Source organism: Ceratotherium simum, chromosome 1 (assembly GCF_057802395.1).
Source record: "Ceratotherium simum simum isolate JZ-2026a chromosome 1, ASM5780239v1, whole genome shotgun sequence".
NCBI classification, from domain to species: Eukaryota; Metazoa; Chordata; class Mammalia; order Perissodactyla; family Rhinocerotidae; genus Ceratotherium; species Ceratotherium simum.
In genome coordinates, this window is record NC_141900.1 from 81,367,308 (window position 1) to 81,394,856 (window position 27,549).

Below are 27,549 nucleotides of genomic sequence, written 5' to 3' on the forward strand. Positions count from 1 at the left end.
AGCTCTCTTTTGAGATATCCAGTAAGTCTCCAGAACCTACTTTCCAAATAACTCTCCCATCCATTCTGCCACAGCCTTAACTCAGACCTTCAGCATTTCTTACCTGGATTATCACAGCAACATCCTGGTTTCTCTGTCATGTACTATTCTCCCCCTGCTAATCCAAGTAATCTTCTAAAATCCGTATCTGCTTACAGATAGTTCACTCTCTTGTTTCAATTAACACCCAATATCCACAAGATAAATCCAACTTTGGCATAGAAAACACATCTCCTCACAGCCTAACTCCTATTCCTGGCTCATGTTGTAGCCACTCTGGCCTTGGTTTCCTACCTCCTTGCCACTGACTGGAACATCCCCTCTGCTCTCCATCCTCATCCCAGTGAAGTGTTTATCCACAGGCTTGATCAAGGACAGAATCTGTATGTGAAGGATGCAATTACCTATTCCCTTGTGATTACACAAAAAGGATATTTAATACTGGAGGGGAGGAAGACAATTCTTCTACCCTCTAGGTCCTCCTGGCTGGCCTAAGAATGAAAGTGACATGAGGCAGAATAACAGGAGAAAAACAAAGCTTTATAACATGTGTACATGGGAGAAACCCAGGAAAGCTGAGTAACTCTTAGAATGGCCAGTGCTGCCACCTTATATACCATCTTCAGTTAAAGACAAAGGAGAATGTTGGGGGTAGTGGTTTGGGGCTTCAAAGAGGAGGAAGGCAATTTACATGGAGATGGAAATGTAAATGTTAAACAAGTGTTCCAAGAAGGAGCTAATACTATAAGATAACCCTGTCTACAGTGTTAGCTCCTTCTTGGAACAGGCCTTCTATCTTAAATTCTTTTAGGCAGTTAGGGGGAAGGTCAAAGTTTCTTTCAGAGTCTTTTGTTCTTAAAAATAATCAAGCCAAAGAGACACATTTTGAGGTGGCCAATTCTGATCCCCCACAATACCTACTCTCATCAATGAACTTGGAAGTATGACATTATTCCAGTCAGACTTTAAAGGAAGTCTCATGAGTGTGGAATTTGGGGATAAATAAGTGTATTTTTTATACAGTTTTTTTTTTTAAACCTAACTCTAATAGGTAAAATTGTACTTTAACATTTCTATTAAAAAGTGCCTCCTGGTACCTAAATTGAGTTAGATCTGGCCCATTGGGTGGAGGGACAATGGGGAGGAAGGAGAGTACAGTCTCATACACAATAGAGAAAACACACAGCAAAGGCTAATGCCATTGTTAGTGTGGTTTATGGAATAATTTTTTTATCCCTGATAAATCATAGCTAAGTCTTCCTCTCTAATTGAAAGTCAATTTTTAATGGAAAGTGAATTGAAGCGTCAGTTTACACATTGACATACTCAATTTTAAATTTACCTACTCAATCTCCCTGTGAAAATTTTATATCACCATTTATTTGGTCAACAAGAGAAGAATTCAAGGAGGACTGGACACAAAAAGATAAGGTTAATTTATATCTGAATTTATCTGGATGCCAACAGGAACTGATCCCACAGGAGGGAGTCATTCATTAATCAAATAGTAACTCATCATGGTGGGGCCCAGGGTTTGGTACTGTAGCTAGGTGAGAGAATTCCACAGAGAGCACATGAGAGGGAGCAGGGAGTGTAGAAGGCCAACAACAGAAGAAAGAGATGAAAGAGATTACAGGACTCTAAAAAGCACCATCAGATGCAGGGAAGGCACAATTGTTTCAGAACAACCTTGGCTTTCTTCACACCTTCCCTTTCACTTCCTCCCACACACTCGCTGATATGTAAAACTTGCACTACACTCATTTCCTTCAAGTACACGAAATCTTACATTTGAATTTCAAAGTTTTGGTCTCCTAAGAGCTTTACTATAAATTAATACAGAGAACTCTGCTTTAATTTCAAACTTAGTTTATTTTTTTCATTCTTTTGTTTTCCATTTTTCCAATTTCCTCCCAGTTTCATAGGGAAAATAAGAAATGCAGTGGTGTGAAAAAGCGCATTCCATCTTGCTAAGCTGAGGCCAGGCACAGATGTATCTCCGCAGAACATTTTACCGTTCTGCTTAAAAGATTTGTTTAGATAAAGCCACAGCTTGAGGTATTAAGCTCTTCCACAAAACAGGTTATATCAAAACTGTGAAAATTGCAGAACTGTGTTTCTGAAACTTACCAGACACACTCCCATTAAAGAGAAAAAAATTATCACGGATACTTAATAAGAAGTTGCTTAAGTAAAATGAACAAACAAAAACAGAGATGAAGCTCTTACACAACTATAAAACTGAAACAAATCTATACATTAACATAAAGCAAACCGTGAAATAATAACATTAAAATTTTAATTTAATAGGATGGATGATGTTGCTTTGCTGAAAGTCGTTTACAGGTATTAGTTACAGAATAGGACAATGCAGCTCCCAATACTGTCCTCTGATTGATCTGTCTCTATCCACCTGTTCACAAGGTTGTATTTCTGTAATTCACTAGTGTTAATCTCTTTGAGATTCTTTCGTTGTTCTTGTTTCCTCAGAATAGCCAAATCTACTGAATAATCACAAAAGCCAATTTTAATGAGATGGTACTAGGTAACTCTATTAAGATATTCTTTTCTTCCCTTGAAAATACATTTAGCACTTAGTAGTAACTAAATCTACTTTGGTTGGTCATATAATTCAATTATTACTACACTTGGGAATAGGAAGGTGTTTTTGGTGCTAATGAAGTGAAGTGATTTGGCAATTCAGTCTGTAGGATGACTATGGTATACCTCATCTGGGTTCAGTTTCCCTGTATTACCACGTACATTGTGATAAATCAATTTCCTGTCACTTTCTTCATGCAAACTATCACCAAACCCTAATTTGTCTATTTTTCTTTAAAGTCATTGACTTTTCACTTGGTATAGCTGCAATACAACCACAATAATAACTAGAACTATCAACAAATGAAATGATATTGCAATGTAGGACTGTAAGTATAAGATGCAGGACTTAGTTATAACATTAAAATGAAAAGGCAAAAATTAAAAAAAAAACTGTCTTAGAAACTAGTGGATCCCCAAGAATATGCCCATCTATTGGTGCGAAATACAATTGGAGAGGAACAGAAATGCTGCTAAAGGAAGCTCTTGGGATGTACACTTATGTACTACGATTTAAAATTATATGGCTGTATATTTATCTGGTGAGAGATAAGAAGCTGGCTGTAACTTTGCCCTGAAAAATCCTTTTCTTATCATGGAAAAACAGCCACATGGTTTAACTGTGGCAAACTGATCTTTCTTTTTGTGGAGGAACCAAAAAGAACTCTGAAGACATGGCAACTGCCAGGGACTGCATGTTTGTGCCCCCACAAAAGTCATATGTTGAAGCCCGTTAAAAGGTAAACTGATGGGCCGGCCCCATGGCTTAGCGGTTAAGTGCGCGCCCTATGCTACTGGTGGCCCGGATTCAGATCCCGGGCGCGCACCAACACACCAATTGTCCAGCCATGCTGAGGCCGCGTCCCACATATAGCAACTAGAAGGATGTGCAACTATGACAACTATCTACTGGGGCTTTGGGGAAAAAAAAGGAGGAGGATTGGCAATAGATGTTAGCTCAGAGCTGGTCTTCCTCAGCAAAAAGAGGAGGATTAGCATGGATGTTAGCTCAGGGCTGATCTTCCTCACACACACACACAAAAAAGGTAAACTGAGGCATATTAAAAATTTTAAGAGTTTATTTGAGCAAAAATCACTTTCAATCAGGCGGTGCTAAACTGGAAGTGATTAGGAGCACTCCTCCAACAGGAGCCAGGGGAAAGACATATGCAGAGAAAGTGCAGAAGTGAAGGAGGGAAAGTATTGATTGTCTACAGCTTAAAGGCTACTTGGCTATTTGTGATTGGTTATCCTCAGTGTTTTGATTTTGTAAACCTGAGACATTTACAGGCTCAGATTTTGGTTTGCTTACCATAGGTTGTCAATGCATTAGAGCCCCCTCAGTCTAATAGCTTCCTTGTTTGATTAATTTAACAAACTCCAATTCCCAATGTGATGGTATTTAGAGGAGAGGCCATTGGGAGGTAATTAGGTTTAGATGAGGTCATGAAGATGGAGCCCACATGATGGGACTAGTGCCCTTAAAAGAAGAGAAGAGCCCACAGCACTCTCTGTCATGTAAGGATACAGCAAGAAGGCAGCTATCTGCTAACCTGGAAGAGGACTTTCACTAGAACCCCAACCATGCTGGCACCCTGATCTCAGACTTCCCAGCCTCCAGAACTGTGAGAAATAAATGTATGTTGCTTATAAGCCACTCAGTCTATGGTATTCTGTTATAGCAGCCCAAGCAGACTGAGAGAGCAACTAAAATTCTTCGGAGAATTATTTAAGGAGGGCAGTTAGAGAGATGAATCCAAGTTTAGCTGATTGTCATATAATGCCAGCTTCAGAGGAGCCCTGGAGTTTAAAGGAGAAAAGAGAAGAAATGGTGGGTCCTTCGTTTCAGGTAGTAACCACTGATAGTTCTGGGAAAGAAAGCCACAAGCAGATGGAGAAACCTGTTCGGACCTCTAAGGGCTTTCCTGGGACGTGTCTGATTCCAAGCCAAGTGATTAGGCTGTCTTTGTTCTGCTCTGGCTCCGGGACAAACCAAGGGTTGATAAAGCAATAATTGATAATCTTAGGCATTCAATGAACAGTAAGTTAATAGTAGCTAATATTATTTTCCATGAGACTTTTAATAAAGAGCTGCTTTAATTTCTCCTTCATTGTAATGACATTGGTATTTAACGAAGATTAGTTTAGACAGATTGAATTGTATAGAAGTTAGGGTTAGGGAGATAAAGTATGAGTCTGTTACATTAGATTTCTATTTCCTCTGGAGGCTGAGAGAACGGAAGGAGAGGAATATAAACTATAATTTCGAAGGAGATGTGATAAGGATTGCTTATTTACTGCAAATAAGGTATGCAAGAAGGAAGAATCCAAATTACTCTTAGTGCCGGCCCAGGGGCTTAGCGGTTAAGTGCACGCGCTCCGCTGCTGGCGGCCCGGGTTGGGATCCCAGGCACGCACCTACGCACTGCTTCTCTGGCCATGCTGAGGCCGCGTCCCACGTACAGCAACTAGAAGGATGTGCAGCTATGACATACAACTATCTACTGGGGCTTTGGGGGAAAAATAAGTAAATAAATAAATAAAATAAAAACAAAAAAACAAAAAAAACAAATTACTCTTAAATTTTGAGACTTTTTGAATAAATTTAAATCCTGGGCAAAAAGAGTGCTTTTGTTGAGTTATCAACAATAAGAAGGTTAGAGCGAATCATGGGATAGGCTGACTGTTAGTTGATACATTTAGCACAACGTTTACCCAAGTGTATTTTTGAGAGGCCAAAACAAAGCAAAACAAATACAACTCCAGAATTCCCTGTTCAGTACTGAAAAAATTGGGAAAACACTGCATAGTGTACACTAAGCTCCTGGAAGCTCACAACAAGTATTAGCTAATAAAATCTTTGACAAGTTTGACAGTAAAGAAACTTCTTGATGCTGTGAAAATCAGTTTCTAAAACCTATTTGAATGTGAAACTTTTTTTATTCTCAAGTGCTAATTTAGGGAAAAAGGAGCAACAATTTCAGGATGCTCCAGGGAACTCAAGAGAAGAGGAATTAAATAAATTGGTTCTCAACGTAAAAGTTCTGAAAGTTAAAAACAATCATGTACACTCTTGTCTTGGTCCTTAGATATCAAAACAATTTATCTAATAATTTGAGCTATCCTAAGATATTTAAAACACATTTTGTTCTGGAATTTTTTCTCAGAATTCAATTTTAATTTTGTTTCAACTGAACTCAACCAAAGTATTTTGAATACAAATTAAAGTAGAGCCAATAAGGAGCTCATAGACCTAATTTAAAATGAGAGCCCTTCAGTAACCTTAATTATAATAAATAGCTTAAGAAAATTTTTTTTTAGTTTTTAATTTTCGAAAAAAATATGGCTTTATGCGTTGAATTATGTACCTCCCCCCCAAAAAAATATGTTGAAGTCCTAACCTCAAGTACTTCAGAATGTGACTTTATTTGGGACTGGGGTCGTTGCAGATGTAAACAGTTAACATGAAGTCATACTGGGGTTGGGTGGGCCTTTAATCCAATATAATTTGTGTGGTTATGAGGAAAGGGGATTTTGGACACAGAGACACACAGAGAGAAGACGACCATGTGATGATGGAGGCAGAGATTGGAGTGATGCCTCTAGAAGCCAAGAAATGTCAGATTACTGGCAAACACCAGAAGCTAGAATAGGCAAGAAAGAATTCTCCCCTACAGATTTCAGAGGGAGCATGGCACTGCTGACACCTTGATTTCAGACCCTTGGCCTCCAGAACTGCAAAACAATAAATTCTTGTTGTTTCAAGCCACTCAGTTTGTGGTACATGTTTACGATAGCACTAGGAAACTAATACATATGGTATAGTGCTGTGTCACTCAATATAGAAGCCACTAGCCACAAGTGGGTATTTAACTTAAATTAGTTAAAATTAAATATAATTTAAAATTTAGTTCTTCACATACATTAGCTACATGCAAGCTGTGGAATAATTACATGTGGTTAGTGACTGTCATATTGGACAGGTCAGATACAGAAAATTTCTTATCGCAGAATGTTGTATTAGACAGTGCTGGAAGAGAGTGAAGTTGATTACCAAATTATTTGTCAGCATGTAACTGGTTTAGTAAATGGGCCTATTCAAGAAAATTTGGTATTGGAAAAGAAAGTGGTTTTGTAGAAAGGCTACTTTGAACAGCTAATTTTAATCACTGACCTTTTCCATTTGGAGAAGTTTTTATCGACCTCCTTAAACTATTTAGGGGCAGCAAGTTGACCTCTAACAGAATTTCTTACCATTAAGATAACTATATTATCCCAAAGATATAATTTGTGTGGTCAAGTTTAAAAATCTGGAATTTATATATGCTCAAAAAGTTCACCTCACTGTTTCAACAAGAAGTTTTCACTCAGACTATTTTTAGTGTTTTTGGAAGGCTGATGATTTCTAACACCAGGGGTGACAAGAGAGACGTGTCCTTTTACTGTGTTGTGCTTTAATTGAAGAAGGAACACACTGAACATTTAAACCACAAACAGCAGTTCCATAGGAGGCCACCATTTCCTTCTGATATTGTCCAAATTACCTGATTTACATGAGGATTTCAAAATAATATACAATTTTCTGGATTAAAAAAATTCATTTGGCTAAGAAAACTAAATACTTTGTTATTTATATTTTCTGTTTTATGCCACCAGAAGCAGAACATCACATTGATAAGTATATGTGGAGTTATTTATAGATCATCTAGAAATAATATTAGGAATTCATGTTTCTGAAGTGGAGATAAACACCCTATAAACTTAATGGAAAAGTGGTTACCCGATAATAGTGATAAAACATTGAAAATTGATTTTGTACTCTTGAATATCACTGGTCAAATATTTTAAACACTGATCTCAAAATACATTCTATGAAATTAAGTGACTTGGCTCTGAGTATAGCTGCCCTCTAAGGCCTCTCTCTCAACTCTCAGAAAGACTCGGAGACACAGTGTCCGCGATCAGATGTTTCCAGAGAGCTAATTATGTGAGTAACAAGTAGACAAACTCTGAAGACAAAAACAAAAATGGGGAAGGGCTAACTTAGAAATCTGTGTACTAATACTGAGAAAGGTTAAAATTAGGCATAGACAAAATAGAATTCGCCTCTAGAGAGAATAAAAACCAATGATGATTGGATTATGTAACACTAGAGGATACAACTAAGAGGATGCTCCTTCTTTCTGTTTTTGGATATTCTTCTCAGCTGTCTAATGATACAGCCCTAAACTTTCTGAGAGACAGATAATGTTGCCTGAAAAGAAGGCTGAAATGGAGTCTCATCCCTGTCCCTTTCTAGCTGTGTGGCAGAGAAGCGTCATTGACTTCATCTATGGGCTGTAGACAATGATAATAATAAAAATAATAATAATAACTGTAACAACCATACAGGGTCATTGTGGGACTTAAAAGAGAATAAGTGCTATGGACTGAATTGTGTCCCTCCAAAATTCATATGTGACTGCATTTGGAGATAGGGCCTTTATGGAGGTAATTAAGGTTAAATGAGGTCATAGGGGTCTGATCTGGTAGAATCAGTGTTCTTTCAAGAGAAGATAGCAAAGAGTTTGTTCTCACTCTGCCATGTGAGGATACAGCAAGAAGGCAGCCATCTGCAAGCCAGGAAAAGGGCTTTCACCAGAAACCCAGCCTCCTAGACCTTGATCTTTGACTTCTAGGCTCCGGAACTGTGAGAAAATAAATCTCTGTTGCTTAAGTCACCTGGTATATGACGTTTTGATAGGGCAGCCCAAGCTGACTAATACAATAAGGTAGAGTATCAAGGGTAGAGTCCATGTCAGATTTGCTCATTTTTTAATTCTAGAGCATTCTCAGTGCCTGTGAATAGTAGATGCTCAGTAAATCTTTACTGAATAAATGAGTGATTGAGTGATTGAATCAAAAATACAAAAGTTAGTCATTACATATGGATTTGAATTCTCTTTGAGTAGAACTGACTTTGGAAGCTTCCTCTGGGTTCTTTATTGGATTGCATATTGGGCAGCATGCAAATTCAGTGTAGTGCCAATCCCAGGTACTTTTCCCCCCTCTACTCTTTCCTGTGTCCTCCACTTGTCTGTGTAGGTGTTTAGAGAATGCAACTTGGGATCCAGACTTCCTGAGTTCAAATCCTGGCTCTACCACTTGTGGCCTTAGGCAAGATAGTTAACTCTCATGTGTCAGTAAAAGCATGGGTAAAAATGGAGACAACCGGGGTGCCTACCTCATTGGGTTGCTGTGAGAAGTAAACAAACTGATACATGTCATGCTTAGAGAACAAAGAGTGAGCTCTCATCAATGTTAGTAGTTATCAATCATTCCTAATCACGCTTAAACCTGAGAGCTTATATCCCCTTCCTCTTTTATACCTTTAACCTCCGTATTGGCTTGTTCCCACCAACATTTGTATACAAACAAATATCCTAATTTAGAAGATAAAAATTCTTCCCTGACCCCTTAGCCTATTTAGCTACAGGCCAGTCTTTTTCCTCCACTTGATAGCCAGACTTTTCAGACAAGTCATTTATGCTGCTGTCATCAATATCTCAGGGTGCGCTCCTAAATATATTTCAATCTCACATACTTCTATCTCTACCTACACTCCACCGTCCTGAATATCTTGGAATACAATGGTCATTGATTCTGTTCTTATTTTGCGTTAATTTTAAGCTGAATTAGATGATACTGAACATGTCCTCCTCCTCTTTCTCTGATCAGCTGTCGGTGACCACATTCTCTGGGTCTCCTGCCTACCTGACTGTTTATTCCCGCATCTCTTGCAGGCTTCCCCATTGCACTTACTTTGGGAGGTCCTCAGGTTCTGAGTCTATATTCACTTCTGGGGCAATTGCATCTGCTTCTCTCCCTCAACTTGAGTAATCATCCTGTCACCACACATTGTCTATTCTCACTCTTAAATATCTCTCAAATCTCTGTATTTTAGTCCATCTTTACCATCACAATCCTTGTCCAGCTCACCATCATCTCTCATCTTTTTCGTATAACAGCCTCATAACTGGTCCTTTTCTATCTCTAATCTTATCCTCTCTGATCTCAGTTTTCTTTTAAAAAAGCAAATTGGGTCAGTCGTTTACCTGCTTGAACCCCCTAAGTAACTTGTCAACACTCATAGAAAATGGTCCCCCAACTCTAGCACGCCCATTAGGCTTCCAGACCTGCCTCTTGCCTCCCCCTCTGGCTTCAGCTCTCACTCATCCTTCCACCACTCTCCTCAACTAAACACAATGGGCTTGGAGTTACTCAGTGCTCCATTGTCAGGACTTCGAGCACGATGGGTCCTCCGCCTGAAACCTCCCCACCATGCTCTCTAGCCTAGGTGGCCGCCCTCTTACTTCCTCCAACAGCATCTTTCTGTAACACTCACACTTTTATTTTAAAATCTGTATCCTCTGTTCGATGAGAAAAAGAATTATCTGTATTGCATTTACCTTTTAACACACAGTACACATTCAAATGTTTGTTGACTAGATGAATGAATGAACTGCCTTCAATTTTTCTTATGCTCACTTTTACTCCTTTGGTTCAAATGCTTTGATCTGTGTGATGGTTAATTTTATGTGTCAACTTGGCTGGGCCGTGGGATGCCCAGATATTTGGTCAGACATTATTCTCACTATTTCGGTGAGGGTGTTTTTTAGACAAGTTTAATATTTCAATCAATAGACTGAGTCAAGCAGACTGTTCTTCCTAGTGTGGGTGGGCCTCATCCAATCAGGTGAAAGCCTGAATAGAACAAAGAGACTGACTTCTCTGAGTTAGAGGGAATTCATCCTGCCTGACTGCCTTTAGCTGGGACATGGGCTTTTTCCTGTCTTCAGACTCAAACTGAAACATCTGCTCTTCCTGGATCTTGAGCCTGTTGGCCCCTGAATTGGAACTACACCATTAATTCTCATGATTCTCAGGCCATTGGACTCAGGCTGGAACTACACTGTTGGCTCTCCTGGGTCTGCAGCTTGCACACGCCCCGTGCAGATGTTAGGACTGGTCAGCCTCCATAACTGTGTGAGCCAATTCCTTATAATAAATCTCTTTAATATATATTATATCTATTTATACATAATTTATATTTATATATAATATATTTATATAATTTATATAATATATTTATATTTTACATATATATACATGCACACCCTATTAGTTCTGTTTCCCTGGAGAACCCTGAGTAATACAATCTGCCAAATAATATTTGGTGTTGGAAATTTAGCAAGAAGTAAATCAGATTCATAGTTAATAAAACATAAATATTTACTACCTGCCACTAGCAGCAATTTTCTAAATTTAACTCATTTTGAATTTTATTTTCATTTCTCTGTTTAAAAGTTGCCCAAATCCAGAAGGTTATCGGCAAAAACAATGATGAAAATCAAGAGGCATCAATAAGCTGCAAACTGGGCAAATTCATCTTTGAGGGGGCGTCACTTAGTGATACTTACACTGCCAACTAGTTCATGTGCACGTCAGTTTTTCTGAAATTCATATTTCAGAACTAATGTTTTAAAGAGTAGTTAGGTTCTCGGAATAGCCCAGATTTTCAAATCTGTAATGTAGCTAAACTCTCCTAGAGACCTACCTGAGTTCTGAGCCTGGTGAAAGATGTTGCTGAGCAGAGAAAGGAAGAATGTGAGAAGAATAAGCAATTCCTACCTTTTCTCTAGGCATATGGTGGGTCTTGTTTATGTTCCATAAATAAATGTCCTGTTGAAATCTGGTGGCATTCCTAATTCCTGCTTCCACTGTTGAATTATATCTGGCATGAGAATTCAGATCAGTTCATCAACACAAAAACGTTTGAGCACCTGCTCTGTGGTAGGTTCTTTGCTTAGTATTGAGAAGATATGTATGTCTGCTCCCAAAAGAAGAGAGTAGAAAAATAGGAACAAAAGAAATGAAGAGTAAATTCAATGGCAACTTTTCTGGTCTTCTAGAAAGACCAGAAAAGTCTTCTGGTCACTCTATTTGCCTTCATTTCTCTCTAACTCATTTTCAGATCCTAGTCAGGGAGGATGGGAATAGCCCAGATCCATGCCAATTATCTTTATGTGAATGTTCAGGTGCTTAATGAGGATCACCGGCTTAACGGCAGTTTACGGGAAAGAGACTTAGGGCATTTAGATAAATGAAAATTCAATTGAGACAATGATGTGACTGAGCTGCTAAAACAGCTAGCAACGCTCAATGTTTTTCCCCATTTGCAGAAATAGTGTCTAGATCAAAGTAGATGACAGCTTTACCATTGTATTCTTTGTTATATATTGCTGAAAGATCTTGGATATTTAGCCTGGAGTAAGACATGACAATTAAGACACACTTTGAAACTTTCTTCAAACATTTGGTCCTTTGTTTGTCTATGAATGAAAAACCCGGAAAAATTAGTGCAAGTTACAGATGTGGTCTTACTGTTAAGAACTTTCTAGCAACCAAAGCTAAAGAATGAAGAAATGGGTTGGCCTGGGAGATCTGAGTAAGTACAATGATCTCTGTCATTGGAAGTGATCAAGAAAGGATGGGACATCTGTCAAAGATGATCTAGAAAGAATTATTCTATTGGTTGCAAGTTGAATTAGATGATCTTTAGTTATCTCCTCGAGATCTAAAGTTCCATGATTTTAGATTTTAATAAGTTGTAGACTGTTTACCTGTGGATTGGGCAGACACTTCCATGACATGTTATTAAAATTTTTATAGCATGTCCAATAACATCATTACACAAAAAATAAACTCAGAAATTTCATTGAATAAATATTAACACAACAAAGTATACATTTTGGTACCCAACCAAACCCAGGATATGCGGTATTTAATAAACATAAAATTTTCTTTGTAGTTCAAATCTTACATGGTATAAAGACCTACTATAACATTCACAAATCTGGATTATTTTAGCCTAGAAAAATAGCATAGGGTCTTTAAGGCTATTGAACACTAATTCCTTTCACCATACAGTACCTTCTATTTCTGTCTTTATTATTTTTTTGTTTCTGTTTTGTTTTGTTTGCTGAAAATATCATCATTACAAGTCAGTACAACAATAAATTTTGTTAAACTCTTGCTTTTAAGTACTTGGAAACTGAGTGCTTATTCTGAAGTACTCCAGGGAGTTCTTTTATTTATTTTTGCTTCCTGTCCATTCATTGTTTCTAATAAAAGGTTAAGACTAAAATAATTCTCCTTCAGAAATGTACAAGAACATATTTAACTTAGTTTTGGTTCCTAAAATTTAGTGAGGAATGAAAATGATATGATATAAACTTTCTGCATGTTCCTCTCAATATTATTTTTCTCCAACAACGACTTTTCAAATATTTAAAGTTCTGTGAGACTCTCTTTATTTTCATCATCGATATTAATAATATGTTAATAAAATATCTTGTACATACTATGTGTCTGTTGGAATCCCATCAAAAATGAGCCTAGTTCTCTCCTTAATATAGTAAGTATAAGTTTCTTTTTTTGGATGGGAGAGTTGATCCATGGCATCTTTATCCTTCCTGGGTAGCTACTTGCTTCTGTGGCACCTATGGCCTCTCAATTCCTTTTTTGATGAAGCTGTTTAGGTCAGCCAGGGGAAGCCACCAGGAAACTCCCCCAGTTGATATCCTGTAGGTAAACGTCAGCAGCAGCCAAAGGTTTTTCCTGGGTTGAACAACGTTGACTCCAATGACCCAAGTAGGGTTCCTACTATTTAATCTTTTACTCCTATCCCTGCAGCCAGTTTTTTTGTTCTGAAGTAATTTTAATTACTCTCAAAGCTCTCAAAGCCTTGCTCCTTAGACTTAGTGAATGAAGCATCATTTGAAAAGACATAAGTAGACCATCAGTATCATGGCAAAAGAATGAAACACTGATTTTTTTTTTTTTTATAATTTTATTTATTTATTTTTTCCCCCAAAGCCCCAGTAGATAGTTGTATGTCATAGCTGCACATCCTTCTAGTTGCTGTATGTGGGACACGGCCTCAGCATGGCCAGAGAAGCGGTGCGTTGCTGCGCGCCCGGGATCCGGGCCCGGGCCGCCAGCAGTGGAGCGTGCGCACTTGACCGCTAAGCCACGGGGCTGGCCCTGATTTTTTTTTTAATGAAGTGAAAAGTTTCTTTGAAAATATTTCATTGCAGTAAACAAGCAGGATGAATGATAATATTATTAGCTCCTGAAAGTGTCGAAAAGCCTTCCTTCACAGATTGACAGTGGGGTTTATCAGCTCAGCTGTCAACAGCTTGTCCCTCATTTAGTCTTTGGGTGAAAAACACAATTAATACCGTCTTGAATAGTCCAAGCTAAGTTGAGAAACCGTCTATCAAAAATGTAAAAATTCCTGCTTTGGATGGACGGTTGGATGTTATTAACCTTCATGGTTTCTTTTAACTCTTAATTCTCCTTAATCATGATAAAGATACATTTTTTTTCTAAATAGGAAAGTTGGTCCATGTGACTTTTGGACTCTAATAGAATTGTTAAGAGGTAAAATGAAAATTAAACTTTTCTGTGTTTCGAAGACTAGCCTCTCTCTCTCTCCCTCTGTCTCTCTCTCTCTTTAGTAGCTGTCTGATAAATTGAGCATTTCTGCAAAGAGAAATTAAGGAAAAAAGGAAATTAAAAATTTTCCTTAAAAATTAAGGAAAAAACGTTTCTATATTTATATTCTCTTTATATTAAGAGAAACAATCTCTGAGAGAACACCTCTCTATATACACCACAGGTTAATTCACAATTTGGATTGCTAGTGACTGGAAGCCATCGCTTGAGTGATAGCTTCATGCTTCAGTGTTAAAAATTAGAATGAGGCCAATTCTAGTGAATAGAGGTCCACACGGATGATTGCTGCTTTTGTTGGTTCCTCTAGTACCAAGTCTAAGAATAGAAAAAACGTTACAACCCAACAGAACCATCTTCTACCGCCATCTTTCCCTTCAGCATAAATTGAGGTGTGTGTTTGATGGAGGGAGGTGAATGGTATTTCTTCTCACCATCCCTCAGTAAAGGAGTTTAGTCCCATTATACTGTTGGAAAATATATTGGAGAGCATATATTTAAAATTAATTTAAAAGGTAAAGGGTTTTTAATACCTTTTAATATAAGCAAAAATTGATTTTATTAAAATGCTTTCAGATATTACAATACAATGATTTATTTACCACTCCAAGTCTGTATCATGAGTATAACTTCCTTTCCAAGTATATCGATTTTTTTATGTATTTTGGAAGTGGAAAAAGAACCAAAGCAATATACCAAAACTCTTGTTACTATCCGTCTTAAACAGAACCAGGTCCACATTGTCAATGGAGACTATTTAAAAACAGTAGAATTTTTTTTCAAAGGGGTAGGATTAACCAACTAGAAGTGTTTCTTAAACAACAAAGGACAGGTCATATTTTACTAAGCTGTGTTTTGCTAAGTTGAAACATGAAATGTCAAATATTTATAATAAAGTATTCAAAGTTAAGTACACTGAGTCATTAAAATATCTGAAATATTGAAATGGATTATCAACCTTATCGGGGTCTTTGTATAACACAGAAGTATTTATTGTTAACATGGAAAACTTAAAAGGTGTATTTCTCTTTAGATTCAGAGGCCAAATAGAATTGATTTAAAATTTAAAGCACTTCTAGTTAGAAATTTCAGCATTTTAAACATGGAGCAAAAACCATATTTGTTACTCTTTTCTTGCACGTTTTTCTATAAAGAATTTTCTTATACTCTAAAGTGTTTAATTGAACTCACAATAAATGTCTTTGCCAAAAATTTAATTTTGACACTGTTTCGCTCTTACATTGATGCTCATTCTGAGTACTATATTAAATTATAGCAATAATTATATGTATTTTTTCTAGCTTATGATATGAAGTATATTGCATTTTTTTGATGTATTATTCTTATACTCAAGATTCTCTGCCTTCAGATGAGGAACTCTATTTCAGAGTACCGCTTGATATAAAGACCATCATCTGAGGTTTAGAACTAGGTTGATTGTCACTTATATGTCTGGTATTAGCTCCCTTGTTATTTTCCATGGAATAAAAAGGCAACATGAGTGCTTTTCCTACTGTCTGTCTTTTATACAGCTCCCCTTGCAACTGTGATAGTGGAAGGGAAGAGCAATACAGATCGTAAGGTGAAATCCACAGAAGACCCAAAATCCCTCTAGTCAGTAGACGGAGGCATGACAGCATCATGTTAAGAACAGACCCTGCGGTCCAGCGTACTTGGATTCAAGTCTAAATGCTCAACGGCTGTATGACTTGGGCACTTAACTTCTTTGGGCTTCAGTTTCATTGTTCTCATCTGTAAAAGGAGGGTTGTGAGAGGTTTAAGTAAATGTGGGTGTGTGTGGATACATATATATATATATATATATATATATATGATATGTATGTATTATCTTAAGATATATGTATGTATTTACTTAAGATATATATGATATATTTATATTTAAGATATATGGATATATACACATTTACTTAAGATTTTATATATATATAATAGAGCAGTTCTTGGCAGGTGGTAAGTACTACTTGAATATTAATTATTATTATATTGCCTTATCATTTCTATATCTGAATTACTAATGAGTAACAGAATTGATTGATCTGATGGTTCTTTCCTTTCTCTGCTTTTTCTTTAAAGGTTCAAAGTTGCAACAAAATGTCACTTTTAAGAAGTTGAGTAAACACAGAATGAGAAGCCCTAGAGCAAGTTGCTGAGTTAATAGACAGGATCATCACTTCTTGAATACATATGAACCAGCTCCTTGTAGAACTAGCAGAGGGCCTGTTAATGGGCTTTTGTTTTAAGGATGTGGATTGATATTCCAGGGACAGGACTGATGAGAGCCCTCCTAACAACTGCCTCTCATAGCCTGTTACTAAAACAGCAGCCTTGCAAACAAGTATAATCTCACATAAATCAAAACACGAGAATGTGAGCTTCATCAGGACAGAGACTTTGTGTTGGGTCACTGCTGTATCTGCAGTGGAAAATAGTAGGTGTTCAATAACTATTTCTTGAATGAATTGAATGAATGAAAACCTTGACCTTTCCTTTAAAGAGGATTAACACTAAAAGCAAAACAAAAATATAGCAGGGTTTCCTGCTTCCTGATGGATTTCTGACCCTGAGAATACTGGTAAGCAGGTAAGCAGGGCTGAGAAGCAGCATGTGAAGGGCATGAGGACAAATACATACACGAAGCAAGTATTTAGAAGTCATGAATTTGGTTAGTATCCACAGGAATGTGTGGTGTGGAGTGGTGCCTAATGTAATTCGGATTCATGCACATGTGTCACATTTGAGTTACAAATATTTTGTTGAGTATCTGCCTAACTCTAGTGTCAATACTTAACACTTTTTTCTCCCCAGGGTTTTCAGAAATCTTTTACCTGTGATCAAATGTCATCAAGTGACACTTTTCTTAAGTGAAACTCTGCATACATTTAGCTTATTTTTAACAGTTTCTAATCAAGCTTTGATGGGCTAAAATAATCAGTTTGACATGATCCATTTCATAGGTGGAGTTGACTATATAGCATTACTTATAATTTAACTCACAACCTCAGACAGTGGATTAAGATAATATAAGATTCTTGGAACTATGCCTGACTTAAATCTAAATAATATTTGTTTTTACAGCCATAGCAAACATTTTTTGAAAACAGAAAGAAGTCCCTTTTTATAACATAGGCAAGCTAATAATCTGAATAGGAAAGAATTCATTTGTACACACTGTAAGTTTTCCTAATTATCTAGGTAATGAAAACTGAGAAGCTATTAGTCATCCTTGGCTAAGCCATACTCAATTCTACTTGTCTTTTCTAAATATAATAAAAACAGCAAACAACCTTAAAGTACATTATTAATTGATTAGAGACGATTTCTTAAAATGGTTTACATCATCTCATTTAACTTTGGAGCTTCCAGACATTAACAATGAGTCACCAAAAAGCTATCATTGATTTATAATGCGCATTTCTACTTCAGGCTTGGACAAAGAACTCTGTGTGGGCCCAGAAAGAAAAAGAAAAATGTTTACAAATGAGCCATGGCAGAAATACACTGAAAACATATACTGTATTCACAGAAAACAGTTAGGCATAACGCCATTAGGGCGAACATTCAGGTTCATTTTATTCCAAGGAACTGTTCCTACTCTTGAAGCTCCTTGTAGAAAAAAGTCCTTATGGTTAGAACACTATTGAGGGTGGTATAATTTTGCTTGGCCCTTGGACATGTAAGGTAAACGTTTTACATTATTGCACATTAACAAAAATTTACAGCCATAGAAAACACAGGATCTGATCAACGTTAACACATTGGGGGTTTAAGGCTAACCCACATTGGAAAGTAATCATTTCCAGGATGGAGATCAAATATCAACACAGTGTCACTTGTCTGAGGTGCCAGAAAAGATTTCTTATTTAAAAATCGATTTATAGGATGTATTTTCACATTTGTCAATTTCTTTTCACATGTGTGCTAGACGGAGGCACTTTAAGAGTTATTAACTGTAGTTTCAGGAGTACAAGACTGAGTTTCAGCAGTCGTTGGTAAAGACGGCAAGGAATTAAAATGAAATTGGATTAAAAAGAAAATAAACAAATCATTAAATCAGAAAATTTCCCCAAATCTTTTAAAACTCATTAGTTTCTGATTGGAAGAACTTGTTCACTAAAAAAATAAAATAAAATAAAATAAAATAAAATAAAATAAAATAAAACAGTAGCTATCACCCACCAATGCCCAAATAAGTGAATACTACAGCTTTCCAATGTTAAGGTATAATGGTTTTGCTGTTTGGGTTCATAAAGGTTTTAAAATATTGACCAGTTAAGTACTTTGAGTTATGTTTCGAGTAATATTTCAAAGTATTATATTATGCATAGGTTCCAAATAGTCAGAAAAACTAAAATGTTGAATAAAACATGTTGGAAGAGTTTAGTAAAACGTATAAAAATTAAAAGGCTAAAAAAACCCATTCCGTTTTAAACGTGTAAAAATAAATCGCATTCATTCGTGGGAATCAGTGACTTTTTTTTTTTTGGTCTTAGTTGGTACGTACTGCACCCGCCACAGCACGTTGGAAAGCAGGTCCTGGTACACGCTAAGGAATATCCAACCAGGTAAATACATCAGGGTGATGAGGCCCATGAAATTGAGCGGGTAGTGGGAATAGTCCCAGGAACAAGCGCCGCAGGTGCGGAGTCCCAGACCCCAGGACAACTCCCACGCGTAGATGAAGATCACGTAAATCGGCACCCGCTGCCACGTGCCCCAGCCGCGACTGTAGTGGAGGTGGAAGTAGAGCTTTTCCACCACGAAACTGCAGCTGCCGTACATAAAAAAGGACCAGAGCGACGTGTGGCCGCTGGTTGCTCCGTCCCCTCGCCCCAGCACGTTAAAGAAGAAGGTGAAGAAGATCTCATCCAAAAAGCCGTGCATTCCGAAGAAAAGAAAGCGGAGCAGGTCCGGTAGCCCCTGGCTGGGGGCTCCTCTGGCGCCTCTGGGGCCGCGGGGTCGTCGCCGCCGGCCACCGGCCGCCGCAGGGGTCCGGGCGCCCAGGGGGGCGGGAGGCACGCCCCGCCGCTGCTGCTGCTGCTGCTGTGGCCGCTGGTACCGCAAGCGCAGGAAGCGCTTCAGGAACACTTGGCAGTGGTAGAGAGCCAGCACGTACTGCAGCGCCAGGTCCAGCGCCCCCGGCGCCGCCGCGCCCCCCGGCCCGCCGCCCAGGCTGAGCAGCAGCGCCTGTCCCGCCAGGGTCTGCAGCCCCAGGTGGGCCGAGGGGTACAGGAGGAAATTGAAGACGAAGGCGCTGGGGCAGCGCCGCTGCTGCAGGTAGACCTTCTCCAGGGCGAAGTGGGTGAGCGAGTGCAGGAGGCAGCGGTAGGGCGAGGAGAAGCCCAGCATCCGGAGGTCCGGGCTGCGAGCGAAGCGCCGCGCCGAGGACACGAGCACGTCCAGGGTGATCCCGTGCATCCCGTAGAAGTAGAGGCGCATCCAGGCGGGCAGCGCGGCGCCCTCGGCCGGCGCTTCAGCAGTGGACAGCGGCTCCGGGCGGCCGGCGGCAGCCTCGCCTCCCCGCCCGCCGGGGGCCGCCGGACGCCGCGCCGCGCCGCCCCTCCGCGCCCGACCCTCGCAGTCCGCGTCGCTGCCCGCCATGGGCTCGGTGGCTGCCCGGCCGCCCGAGCCCGCGCCGCCGCCGCCGGGTGCGCGGAGCTGCGGGGCCGAAGGGCCGAGCCCCGCGCCGCCTCCCGGCCGCTGCCGGCCCCCGGGGGGCGCGCAGGGAGCTCCGTCCCGGCCGCAGCCCGGCGGTAGCGGGAGCTGGTGCGCTCGGGGGACGCGCGGGCCGCCGGGCTCGCGGAGTCCCCCCGCCGCGGCCCCGCCGCGCCCTCCCCTCCAGTCCCGGGCGAGGTACCGCCGGCCGGCGCCCGCGCTCACCCTGCGCGGCCTAACGGGCGCCTCGGCCCGGCGAGGGGCGGCGGTGCGGGGGCTGCGAGGAGAAATACGGAGGCTGGTGCAAACCCCATCGCCTCCGCGGCTCAGCCCCGCCGCCTCCGCTGCGGGCTCCGGCAGCGTAACGCCGGCAGAGACGCCCCTTCCCCCGGCCCTCCCCATGCCCCTCTCCGCCTGCCTTGACCTCTCTCGCCTCGCAGCCCCTCCCCGCCCAGCCCTCCCGGCTGAGTCCCGCGGGGGGTCCGCTGAGGAGCGCCCGGCCCTGCTTCTCCGCCCCCTTCCCCCGCTCTGCACTCGCAGCCCGGGCCGTGCGGGCGGCGTTTGCTGGGGCGGAGGCACCGGGTAAAGAAATACCTAACAGGTGTGACTGCCAGCTGATGGGCATCCCCTGTATCGCGGAAACCAGGGCCAGCGCCAGGGCCTGGCTGGCGGAGACGAATGGCCGAGTGCCACAGACTGGAGGCCAGGCCGGAGACCAAACTATGGTGCTGTAGAGTTAATGTTCTTATTCAAAGCCGGCTGTGTCCCAGTCCCAGAGAATAAGCACCAGACTCCACGCCTGCCCGGCCCAGCGTTCCCCTGCATCCGAAATATTGCCGCGGGGCTCGGTCCACTTTTTCAGTCTCTCTCCCTGGCCAGTCTGCTTTCCCCGGTTAGTTTACTCGGGGCCAAGGACAGAGATTCAAAATCCCCCAGAATTTATGAAATGATCTGAGGCCAGTTGGCTCGGGCATTGTTCTGTCTGCCTTGGGGTCTTATGTCAAGAATAGTACCTTCGCTCACACTGGCACACCCCAGTGCTGCTTTTCCTCCTTGCAGAACTAGGTCATCCCGAAAAGGGAGAGTAGAATAGAGGGCGAGGATTTTTCTTTTGGAGGTGGGGTGGGGGGATCCAGAATTTTGGTGTGTTGGGCTCCGCTATTTTCTCCAGTTCTGAATCAGTCTTAGAAATGGAAAGAACCTTAGAGGTAAATTATACTGGTCACCTACCCGCCCCCCCCCCCCCCCCCCCCCCCCCGCCAACACCAAACAAACCACAAATCACGTCTAGGCAGAAACTAGATAACAGTTCAGGGAGGAGATCAGATGTTTCCTAGTTGGAAGGCTTTCTGGGGAATTATTTTTCTTCTAGAGAATAAATATTATGAGGCAGTTCCTCTGTTTTTCAAGCAACCTCCTCCCCACTTTCTCCCCTTATTTATTTCAACCCCTTATGTTACAATCTGTGGTTGCTAAATTGTGAGTTAGGTAAGAGAGAGAAGTAAGAGTATGGTGAGAAGAAAAATTGTTAAGGTGATATCAACACTTGTATAAGGTCAAAGTACTGATGGGTGGATTGATTTTTTTAGCTTTGTTAGCATGTGTTTATTTGCAGACTTCCTTTAGCAACTGTCAAAAGTAAATGACTGGAAATTGTCATGCCAGGGACAGACGCAGGCTCATCAAATCTGCAAAACAGAGACAAGGTTGGTTGCCCAAGTGCCTGAGCAAGTACGATGAAGAGAAATCATAATGTTAACATGTTCATGAGCACCTACCATACACAGGATGCTATATACACTGGGGAAATAAAGTGTTAGAAGATGCACTCTCTAAGAAGTGGATAATCTAGTTGATATGATAACAATCTACCATACCTGTGTAAAGCCTACTTATGATTATTATTAATAATTACTAATTATGATTGGTTAGTAGTACATACCAAGTAAAACGTTTCTTTGAGTTATGATGTTACTCAGTAAACTCAATCCTGGGCCCAATTTATCTGATATTAAAAACAAATGCACTCTTTCTCCATAATTGCTGTTGAAGCAAGGGAAAGCGCTTCATCATAATAGCATAAATGTAACCATTCATTCATGCGTACACTAACTTGTTAGATTAAACCTGAGTTGTTTTCAAGTAGTAAATTAAACTTCAAGGGTCCAAGTCTTCTGTGTATTCTACCTTTTCTTAAAGATGCAAAGAAAACCTTAAAAGTTGTAATTCTCTAGTCCAATCTAGTTCATCCCAGGGAGTATAGGAAAATCTTTTGGATTCAACAAAAAATTAGAGCTTCTATTTCTATATTTTTAATCTCAGCATTTTAAAAATTTCTATTTTGTGTATCATATATATTTTATAAATTATATCAATATAGTAGAATATGTATGAAATTTATACATATATGTATAAAACATATATATATATATAAAATATGCTAAGTTTTTAAGTGAAGGAATATATAATAAAAAGTTTGGGTCTCACCGCTGTTGTCAATGTAGTGCTCTGCCAAATAGATTAGACCACTAATAATCTTCTCATTCTTCTGGGTCCCATTTTGAATCTGTTTGCCATTTATCTTAGGAGAAGTGGTGCAAAATATAAATTAACAGTTCTAAAGCAACAGTAGAAAATGCAGCTATTACCTGTTATTCTCTCCATGTTTCTTTTATGTTTTTATTGTGGCTTCTCCTTAGTTATACTAGTTCAGAACATGAGAGACACCAACTTAAAAAAAAAAGGTAAAAAGAGAAGTTTAAAAAAGGCATGAGGGGCCAGCCCAGTGGCATAGTGGTTAAGTTCGCGTGCTCCACTTTGGTGGCCTGGGGTTTGTGGGTTTGGATCCTGGGCACGGACCTACATACTGCTCATCAAGCCAGGTTGTGGTGGCGACCCATGTACAAAATAAAGGAAGATGGGCACAGATGTTAGCTCAGGGCTAATCTTCCTCAGCAAAAAGAGGATTGGCAACGGATGTTAGCTTAGGGCTAATCTTCCTCACCAAAAAAAAAAAAAAAAAAGCATGAGACAAAGTACAAGAAAAATATTCATTGCATAAATTACCCTTAATTCTTTTCACTCATTGCTTGATTAGCCCAGAAATGATGCCAATCTTTGTTTCTGCTGTATCTTCACATTGTTCTTTTTGTTTTGCATGCTTCATTACTGTGTTTCCAAAAAGATTCTCCTTGCTTTTAAGACTACAGAATGGATTTAACGATCTGTGATGATTTTATAACTAAAAAGTCCTTGCATTAGTCTCTACGATCATAAAATGCTTCCAAGCATTTCTGTGTTGGTCTTTGCTGCTGCCAGTATTAAGTTGCAAAGATGCATCTGTAAACTCACCAATTTTTGTGAGTTGGTGGGCATGAGGTTGAGGAGAGTTTAAAAGTAGTGGGAATCTACAATTAAATAACATCAGTTTGAGTTTCATTAGGTTAGGGAGCAGCCACTCAAAGAATACTTTGGAACATTGTTTTTCCATGGACTGGGTCTGGGATCACACTGGGTCTGGGATTGGACTGGGTTTGATTTGAGCTGGATTGGGTCCAGTGTGAGGCCTTGGGTGAATAAAATTTTGTTTTAAGTAAAGAATGAGATCCTTAAAATCCAAAGAGTTAAGCGTGCCTCTTTCTGGCACACCTGCTTATTTTATGTCTAAGAACTGTGGTCTCAGAAGCTATAAGTAACTACAAAAATGGCAAAATCTTACTGAAGACCACCTAAAAGTTTTGTGTTCTGAGAGCTTGGTTTGGTAACTGTCAGATTGGGGGCCCCAAAATATGGCTGGACAAAAATGTGGGGTGTACCCCATTTGAGGCTAGATATGGCTGGACAGCAATGTAGGCTGAACTCATTTGTGGCTAAGGGTCCTACCAAGCTGCTGCCAGCCCTCAGGGAAATTACAATGGCTAGAAGGAACGTTCCAATTAGATAGTGTCATTTAAGAAGTTCGCTTAAAAGTAAGAGTTCCCAAATTAAACAAATAGAATGGGATACCTATTTTAGTTAGTATGTAGAAACTTCCAAAGGACTTCAAAATTCCAAAATAACCTCACTGAAAGGTTTGATGTAAAAGGCTAATGAAAAATTAAAAACACAAGGTGTACCTAAAACAAAAGACAATAGGGCAGATGTGATTCCTATTGCTCCCCTTTATCCTCCTTTAGTTGAATACTCATTGCAGTTATCCTCTGTCTAAATTGCTTTTATGCAACTATAAACAAAAGTATGCCAAGTTAATGGCTTTACAGATACCCCATATCTACTTTTAAAGGAGGGCTCCTGATGGGCTCCGCCTGGAGTTGACGAGACTCTGAGGGATTTTTTTGGTAAACTGCTACATTATTCCCTTAAACAGCTAAGGGGAAACTAAAATTAAAATTAATAAAAAACCTTGCCAAATTCTGATACATATCAGAGCTCCATTCCTCACTCTAAACCCCACTCAGAACCTACAGATGGGATCCCGAAAAAAAAACACCCAAGAACGGGCAGAAGCTGGCTAAGGGTGAGAATTCTTACCAGAGTCAGCTCTCCCAGATCTCTGTCTGTAGTGCTCAGTCCATAGAGGAAAATAAAATTTCACGTTGTACCTTCTTTTCCAAATCCAGACCCATTGATCATTGATTCTTTCTCTCCCAGGGATAGCTACTGCCTTCTTGCTTGTCTTGTGTTGTATCCTAAGAGTTTGGCTTGGCTTTCTGCTTGCCCAGGACTAGTACATTGTTGGTTCTCTCTTTTGGCTATCTTTGGGAGTGACTCTAGATTTTGTGAAGATAATATCTTTTGTACCTTCTTTGAAGAATCCATACTGCCAAAAATATTTTCTGTTTGGCCCAGTTGAAAACTGACAAGATATTTAAAAGAAATTTAAAGTAGCTTTGTAGTCAAAAATTGGCCAAATTGGAAGCTGATATTCAGAACTTGATAGGAACTGTTTTTTTAGGCCTTCTCCCCTAAGCTAAATAAAACTATGTGCCCAGAGGGAAAGAAGTAAATTAGGAAAGGTGTAGTGGGAGGGTAGATCAACCTATGATGTCGTTTAGGTGGCAATCCAATTTTTTGAGGAATTGAGAGCAACTGTCCTTTTCTTACAAATCTTTGCAAAACTAGAAATATGGCTCTAGAGGGGCTGGCCCTGTGACGTAGCAGTTAAGTTTGCCTGTTCTGCTTCAGTGGCCCAGGGTTAGCCGGTTTGGATCCCGGGCGTGGACCTACTCACTGCTCATCAAGCCATGCTGAGGTGGTGTCCCACATAGCGGAACTAGAAGGACCTACAATTAGGATATGCAACTACGTACTGGGGCTTTGGGCAGAAAAAAGAGGAAGATTGGCAACAGATGTTAGCTCAGGGCTAATCTTCATTAAAAAAAAAAGGTTTAAAAAAACACATCAACTCCTGCCTGCTCGAGTTTCTTTAAAAAAAAAAAAAGAAAGAAATATGGCTCTAGAGAACTGAAGGAAAAAGAAAAGAGGTTCTTTTTAAAAATATAAACTGCTGCACAGTTTCTGTAAGATTAGTTATCAAGGAAAATACAAATTATGTGTCTTCTCCACAAAAATTAGTAGAAAAAGCTTTAGCTATCTGAGCTGGTAACCTTAACTTATTCCACCTACCAAAAAAACAACTTAGATCTAACTTCTTATATAACTAATGAGTTTTACATTATTGTACCTGTCTCATGGCTAAAATTTTAAAACAAAACTATAAGGTCTCTGTATCTCTCTGTGTGTTCATGTACGTCTATGTATGTATGTTACAGATATGTAATATTCTCTGCCTCTGGATGGTATTGCCACAATTAATTTGTGAAAGAGCTTTATTTTATTGGCTTAAAGACAAACAAGAGTTTATATGAATTGAAGAAATATAATAAAAACTAACCCAAATGCTTTTCAAGGGCTGGCCCCTTGGCTTAGCGGTTAAGTGCGCACGCTCCGCTGCTGGCAGCCCGTGTTCAGATCCCAGGCGCGCACCCACGTACCGCTTCTCAGGCCATGCTGAGGCCGCGTCCCACATACAGCAACTAGAAGGATGTGCAGCTATGACATACAACTATCTACTGGGGCTTTGGGGGAAAAAAAATAAATAAAATTATAAACAAAACCAAAAACATGTGCTTTTCAAGTTCACCTGATCTAAGATTAATAATTAGTAAATAAAAGTTTAACTTGGTTGGTTTAATTAAAATAGGCATGTCTTTAGAGTCATCAACATTGAATATAATGCAAACATACAACTTTTATTCTATCTGAGTTTATTAGTCAAATAAGTTCATGTTATCTCTATTACAAAATTTGTCACCAAGAAAAGTAATTTGGTATGATGAAAGTTTCATAAGTAATCTAAATCTAATTGTTGAAAACAAGTAAGTTAAATGGATGTAAATGAAATAAAAGTTTCTTGGTGAACCTTTTAAATAGTTTTCCCCAAATCTTTTTGGTAACCTGACACCTTAAATTTTTGCTAAGTTAAATTAAATTATGAATAGTCATTGAATATCTAGATCATTCCCAAATATGACAAAATACTGAAATATTAATTACTGAACATAGGTTTATCCACTTTTGGCTTCTCCTTACAGAGAAACTAAAGATTTTGGGTCTATTAGTAAACATGTTTGGTGCTATGCTGAAACATTTTCTATGAGAAAGCACATGTTTTTAGAAATTATGAAAAGTATTTGTAAGTTTTCCAGTCTACAGAATGCTAATGTAAAAGATACTTCATAATTGCTTACTTTTTAGTTTTTTCTAGAAAATAAAGGTTTCCAAGGGTTAAAAAAATCAAATATATATAATTAAAGCTACTAGAAACAATAAGGGAAACATCCCTATATGCAAGAAAACTAGGATGTGTGTTTTTGGTAAAAGATTTATGAAAAAGGAATCTTTGGAAAGGAATTTTATGTGTGGTCAGGACTGGCTAAGATCAGAATGAATTTAAGTAAGTAAATGAGTTTTAATATCAAAAGTAAGCTGTTATAAAAATTAAAATTTGGTTTTCTGTTTGTTAAAAGGACGAAGTTTTCTTGGACTATTCATCTGCTTTTGGTAAGAGACTGTAAAAGGTTTTTCTTTACCTTTTAAGTAATTTGCTAAAAAACGAAGAATTTGTGTCTTGTCAAAATAGCCACCTATGTTTCATGTTGTTTTTTTCAGGTCTTTGATTACTTAAAAAAACTGAATCTTCTCTATTAAAAAAGCTAAGTTTTACTTACAACTATTTAACTTTCTGTATTTGCCTGCAAAGTCTTTGTCAACCATGGTTAAAAAGATAACTAAATATTGTTTTATAGTAAACTATGATCCTATTTGATTGAGTGTTTTAAAACATTTTGATATTTTTGATGAACTTCCCAAAAATCAAATTCCAGAGGAAGTCTTTTTGACCTTGAACTGACCTTGGGATTTTCTAGAGGGCCTCTGGAACATCTCAAAAGATTTGTTCTCTCTTCTTATAAAAAGAGAGATGTCAAACTAATTAGGCTAATTGGTATGGGAAATAAGAAGTAATGTTAAACCTTCTTTATATTGCATTTGTTTTGGTATATGTTACAAGTGTTCTAGAAATTATATGAAATTCCTAAAATTCTGATATGTCCTAGTATGATATTATCAGTCATAATTCTAGTTATTATCTTAAAGTGTTGTGTTTCAAAGAAAAAACCA

The 27,549-nt window shown here is 39.2% G+C and overlaps 1 protein-coding gene and 1 long non-coding RNA gene across 3 annotated transcripts in view; one reads left to right on the forward strand and one right to left on the reverse strand.

The window, feature by feature from the left end:
* The window catches only part of LOC147918258 (uncharacterized), a 199,257-nt gene that overhangs the window by 10,684 nt on the left and 161,024 nt on the right, over positions 1-27,549 (forward strand). The window lies entirely within an intron of this gene.
* On the reverse strand, positions 17,712-20,271 carry TMEM229A (transmembrane protein 229A). The gene has a single exon (XM_014785223.2). The coding sequence runs from the start codon at positions 20,269-20,271 to the stop codon at positions 18,667-18,669; it is 1,605 nt and encodes a 534-aa protein (XP_014640709.2). The 3' UTR covers positions 17,712-18,666.